The following is a 5909-nucleotide window of genomic DNA, read 5'->3' as shown; positions in this document are numbered from 1 at the left end:
GTGTCTTCAGACAAGAGAAGACTCTGACAGATCCGTCTTTCACAGTGTAGAAATAACAGTGAGTCACAGAAACAGACGGTGGAATCTGACAGTGCAGAGTGACTGAGTCTGTCTTTGTGATCACCGGTGGATTCACTGTCAGTGTTGGTGGAGGAAGAGCTGGAAATGAAGAGGAACACTGTTTGTTACATGAGACAATCAAATTCCTAATGGGTAAAAATATCTATAAGCCAAATGGTGTGTAGAATTTATCAAATCAAGAAAGACTGACCTTGTGCATTTTTCTCAGAAAAGGAATCTGTTAAAGAAAAAACATTTTAACAAGGAAGACGTGACATAGTAAAGTCTAAATGTTAATTGTTGTTTTTCTCTGAACTCGATGTAAAAGCTTCATATCACATGCTGATGCCAATACATAACGGGCTCACGATATCTATCTGGCTCTTTCACATACAAAGAAAGGTGCTTGTATGTGTGTTTAACCACCGTCTACCAACCATTCATTAACAATAAAAGAAAGAAGAGGTTTTACTTACAAATGAGGATCACAAACAACATATGTTGAGCCATGATGAATATGTTAAATAATCCTTTCAAGACCGCACCTGTTGTTTGACTTCATGGACTCTGACATACTGTCACTATGAAGAACATGTTCTCAGGAAAACAACTTTAGACACAAGGCAGAATGACTCAAATGCACAACCCCAGGAGACAGAGTTAAAGTATAACAAATACTTTATTTGAAAAAAATGCAAGAAGAATTCTAGGCGCTCACAAGGAGGATAAGTGATTAAAGACAACACTCTGGATGAGGTGAAAAAAGTACTGCAAAAAGAAACTATCAAAAGGTATCAGCAGAAACTCTCAGTATGAGTATCAACATTTCCTACCAAAGAAAGTACAACAAAAAGGGTATTCAAAAGTAACAATGGAAAATCACTCAGAACAAGGAACGAAAAATCACTAGCACAAAAACTCAAGAACAAGGAACAGACCTGATGCATGAAACAAAACGCTGGTATGCTGGTAACTGACTCAAGGACAGAACAAGATGAACTGGCAGAAGACAAGGGGAGACAGGACTATTTAAACATGAGGTAACAGGGAACAGGTGGAAACAATCAGGGGCGGGGCTGACGCTGACGAGGGCAATGACACAGGGAGTCAAGAGACCTGTACCAAAAAGTACCAGAATCAAACAAGAAGTGGAAGACCAGACAAAGATGACTTAAGGAAACATGAAACATGACCAACCATTGACCTGGAGCATGATGAGAAAAATAACAAACCTGACAAGACCAACATCTTTGACGAGACAACAAAATGTCTGCACAAAGACACACATACAAACTAAATACAGTCAAAGCCTCAGGGAGGTAACCCCCAGCCACAGTGCTGGTCACTCTGACAGACGAGAAGAAATGGAAGACCTGTTTGTTTATTACCTTTGGCTTGGAAAGAGGGATTCTGTGGTTCAATGTTCCAATTTTAATTGTTTTGCAGACATGAGACATTTTAATTACCTCGATACCCTTTACATCATAAGATACTATAAAATAATGAAAGAAAAGTTTTAAAAAATGGACATGGTTCAAAAAGCGATCCTTCAGGAAGTTTGCGTTCTATTTAATAAGCCTGCAGGGTGCTGTACACCATGTCCTTCAGGGCTGATGGGGTTGGCTCCTCGGAGATGGTGGAGTACACATGGTATATGTCAGACTAAAGGAGAGAGAAACCAACTGTTAAGGCTCATTAAATCATTACATTACATTACATTATAGACATGTAGCAAATGTATTACACACTGTCTCACGTCTCACTCACATCCCCATTTTGAGACTCTTGCTGGCTCAGTTTCTCAGAACCTGGGAGAACAACAGAGAGGATGGTTTCAGTGGTTTAGTCCACCTGATCTATTTGTAAGAAGTCTTCAGTGATTAAATATCTGCTTGCATCAGAAGCCATTTTTTGGTGCTGGTATAAAGAAGGTTTTTGTTTTAGTTCTTATTCAATTATACAGTTGCAGCTCACCAGTAAGACAAACAGCAGCAGGTACTGAGGTGATCATACTGTAGGCTTCCTCATTACCTGCAGGTAACTGAAGATAACAGGAAAGAGGAAGAGAGAAAGTGAGAGGAATTTATGAATAACTTTACATGTTAATAAACCTTGAGGAACCTTGCTTTTCAAATGTTCCATTATTTTAGATGATGGGGACGTTATATCTGACATAGAAAACAGTTTTTTTAATTACCAATCCTCCATGGTCCATCTTTCTCATGCACATTAGGTCATCTGTAACAGAAAGTAAAACACACCTCAACACAAAAGAAGACCATAATATGATGTCAGTATACTGTATGTTTGAATAATACAGTGATGTTTCCTGACTGCTTCATGTATACGTTACCAGTGACATTGGCTTGTGTCCTATACAGATGGGAAAGTTTAGTTTAGTTTTGAAAATCACATTAGAATTGGTACATACACTTATGTACAAGGACAAGATGCACTAGGTTAAGTGTTGTAGCGAAATGCCAGCTTGCATCATGTTGTGCTCATTACCTAGAAACAGCATTCACTGGTTGACAATAAAGATAATATCAAAAGGAATACATTTATTTTTTAAAAACCTATCAGACCTAAATGGTCACTTCTTAAAAGTACAGTGTGAAGAATCACTGTGGGTGGCATCTCGTATTGCAGATTATATCTAATCCCTCTCTTTACACAGCAGAACAATTGTTGCAGCGGCTGCACTAAGAAGCTACTTGAAGAGGATAAGATGAACTTCTGTATAAAGGAAATGTCAAACTGATAGAAACTTCCTCATTGCTAACTCAACTCTTGCTGAAAAGGTAAAAACATATATATTCTCACCTCTGCGCAGCACATCTTTCTGAAAAAGAGAGAAAGAAGCATGGTGTTTGTTGGGGCAAAGCACTGAAGCTGTGGTATAGTGTTGGTATTGGCTTATTAGACATCAGCTGTTTCTGATAAGCTTCACATTTATTGACTCATTCACAGCTGTGTTACTAGTGACGTCCAATCATGTTCAAGCAGGTGTGAAGAGCAGACATTATAAACTCCCTTCAAACAAACTTCCTTCTTTCTAAGTATTTAACATGTTTTATTAAACTGAGATTTAGGATCTTTCATGTTTAATATGTGCGTTTGCTAACTCACCCTTATCCTCTGCCTGGATTCTTTGAGAACTTACACAATGAGCAGGAGGACACATGCATAATTGGGCACCAAAAATCAAGTTCTCACCAAATGTTCTTTTGGTGAATAGAAATGCCAGTCCCAGTAAGATAACACCTCCCAGAGAAGCCGCAACTATTATCAACTTCCATGTCCATGTTTCTGTTGTGAAGGTCAGAAACAAGTGTCAGTATCACTTCCAACACAAAAGCAAGAAGTATGTGTACCTGTGATCAGTAAAGGGCAAACTAAATATAAAACATGAAGGACAGTGTATTGCTTTGTAACTGATATAAGTTAAACACGTGAGTACAGTTGAAGGATGATACATTATTGAATTACAGAAAATAATGAAGTAAACAAATCTTACATATTATTCACTTTTTTCAAAAAGGTCAGCTTTAACTCATTTGCTGCATAATATGTCAATTTGCTATTAGGAAAAAACAGCTACTATCATAAATATCATTTTAATTTTAATGTTAATAAAACTTATAGATGCTTTTTGCTCACCTGATGATGGGCTCACTGGGGTCACAGATGGGAAAACAGCTTTGGTGCTAGACTTATGAGGCGCCTGACCTATTGTAATAAATAAATAAGTCAGAAAAATTAAAATACTTAGAAAAAATGCTTGTTGGCATTTTTTATGGACAGTGTGAATAATTAGGAGACTGAGTATTTATGTTACCTGTTGTAGGTTCCACTGGTGTTCTGGAGATAAAACTATTGGTGTATCTTGATCCAACAGTAAGTCCTCGTTAATGTAAAATAATTTTAAAAATACTCACATGTAAGAAACTAAACAAAAGTATGCCAGAATGTATAATTACTCAACTGAGTATTTGTGTTACCTTGTGTTGGTTTCACTGGTGTTATGGATGTAGATATGAAACTACCAGTGTTTGTTGATTCAACAGTAAGACCTAGTTAAAGAATAAAAGAAATATAAAATCATTAAAAAATGATTTGTAATAAATGAAAGTCACATTTAATAAATCTGTAATTGTTTCACCTGATGTTTGTTTGGTCGTAGTTATAGGAGTGGATGAACTGATAACAGTCTTTCCTGATAAGACATTCAAAACAACAAATATAATAAGTACATTGAGATGAATTCTGGATATCTATTAAAATGGTATAGCATAACCTGCCTGTGGTCATAGTAGATGTCACCATAGTCTGTGTCAAGCGTTTCTCCTTTTCCTCAATATCTAAAAAAAAGAAGATGGTTTTGGATCTGTCAGTTTTATCTGCAGAAAACTTATATTTTTAAATCACTTGGGCATAAGGAGGTAGCATAAGAAGAAACATATGTTTAGTTTGTTAACAGTCAAATATGGCAACTGAATAAATGCATTACCACACAAACACATTTTTAAAGCCTTATGTAAGTATGTTCTGGATTGCTTTTCAGATGAAGTGCAACTCTTTACCTCTGGGGATAGTATTAGCTGATTCTTTTCCCATAATATCTGCAGTAAAGACAAAGATTTGGGCCTTTCATTTTTTTGTGTACAATAAAAAAAAAAGACTTCTCTTATTTGAGCAACTACTTAAACACAGAGCTGTTCCAGAAAGGATAAACCAGGGAAAAATGTATGTGCTCAGCAGGATGGCATGTTGCCTGATCCACCACGTTGTGTGTGTGTGTCTGTTTCAGCTTTGCGGGCAGTGAGTGAGTGAGTGTGTGGCAGCAGCTGCCTTGTTTATTTTAAATGTGTCTCCTTCTTTAGCATAAACATTTATTTTCCTTGGCCAATTCATTTGATTCTTATTCTGATGACAAAGTGTGATATTGAAACACTTCGAACGGCATTCCAAAAATAGAGAAATACTTTAAGAAGTTTTTGTGTCTTCTCCGACTCACCAGTCAAGCTGTATCCATCGCTACGAGGAGACGAAGAGTCGGGTTCACTTCCCAAACTATAATCACAGCTGGCATCATGTCTTTTCACAAAATGTAAATGTCTTAGAAAGTCATCGACTCTGAAAGTAAACTGGCAGAACAGCCGATTCTTTGAATCCCTTCTCTTCCAGCTGGTTGTTGTTTGGACTGGATGTTTTTTTTCTCCAAAGTACAGGTTACATCTCACATCATGATTAGCAGATCCAGGCAGAGAGCAGATAAAGAGAACGAGTTCACCAGGAAAATGTTGAAGACTCATCTGTGGTTTTTTGACCTAAAGAAAGTTTAATGAAACGTTATTCAATATTATATCCTCCTGAAATACTGTCACACTCCAGTCATAGCGTTTTTGCAATTAACATTAAAGCTTTGTGATATTTAGTTTGTAGTGTGTCTTAATGTTAGTAAAGTGTTTGTTACACTGTAATGAAAATCATCCCTCATTACTGACAAACAGTAACTATACTAAATGTAATATTTCATCCCAAAGGTGGCATTTTAATGGGTTGTTCAATAGTGTTTTTTTTCCATTTCCTTTTAAACATGATATGAGATACTTCGCGTCTAACTGCAGTCAGCATGTCGTTGTGTCCCTGGGCAAGACACTTCACCCCAAATTGCTCCTGTGGAGATTGTCCACGGTATGGGATGCATGTAATTCTCTTTGGATAAAAGTCTAACAAGTGACATGTAATGTAATGATGCTGCATCTTGCACTCATTTTATACTATATTTAACTACCATAAAGTAAGAAATTGTCATTTAATGTAAAGTGACTGGGAGATAAACTGTC

At 36.8% G+C, this 5909-nt stretch overlaps 1 protein-coding gene across 4 annotated transcripts; it reads right to left on the bottom strand.

The window, feature by feature from the left end:
- Positions 1 to 716: 716 nt before the first annotated feature.
- LOC134883082 (uncharacterized) lies at positions 717 to 5405 on the bottom strand. Of its 4 annotated transcripts, XM_063911223.1 has the most exons (13): positions 5078 to 5404; positions 4362 to 4421; positions 4223 to 4276; positions 4062 to 4133; positions 3899 to 3964; positions 3721 to 3789; positions 3277 to 3369; positions 2884 to 2902; positions 2414 to 2433; positions 2258 to 2298; positions 2035 to 2101; positions 1828 to 1868; positions 717 to 1722 (listed from the first exon to the last, which is right to left on the bottom strand). In XM_063911223.1, the coding sequence occupies exons 1-13, from the start codon at positions 5373 to 5375 to the stop codon at positions 1630 to 1632; spliced, it is 993 nt and encodes a 330-aa protein (XP_063767293.1). In that variant the 5' UTR covers positions 5376 to 5404; the 3' UTR covers positions 717 to 1629. The 4 variants fall into 4 exon arrangements, with proteins under 4 accessions (XP_063767293.1, XP_063767295.1, XP_063767294.1 ...); XM_063911225.1 differs by lacking the exon at positions 3899 to 3964 and having other exon boundaries at positions 5078 to 5405; XM_063911224.1 differs by lacking the exon at positions 4362 to 4421.
- Positions 5406 to 5909: the final 504 nt, after the last annotated feature.

Source organism: Eleginops maclovinus, chromosome 20 (assembly GCF_036324505.1).
Source record: "Eleginops maclovinus isolate JMC-PN-2008 ecotype Puerto Natales chromosome 20, JC_Emac_rtc_rv5, whole genome shotgun sequence".
Lineage (NCBI taxonomy): Eukaryota > Metazoa > Chordata > Actinopteri > Perciformes > Eleginopidae > Eleginops > Eleginops maclovinus.
This window is presented reverse-complemented; position numbering and strand designations above follow the sequence as displayed.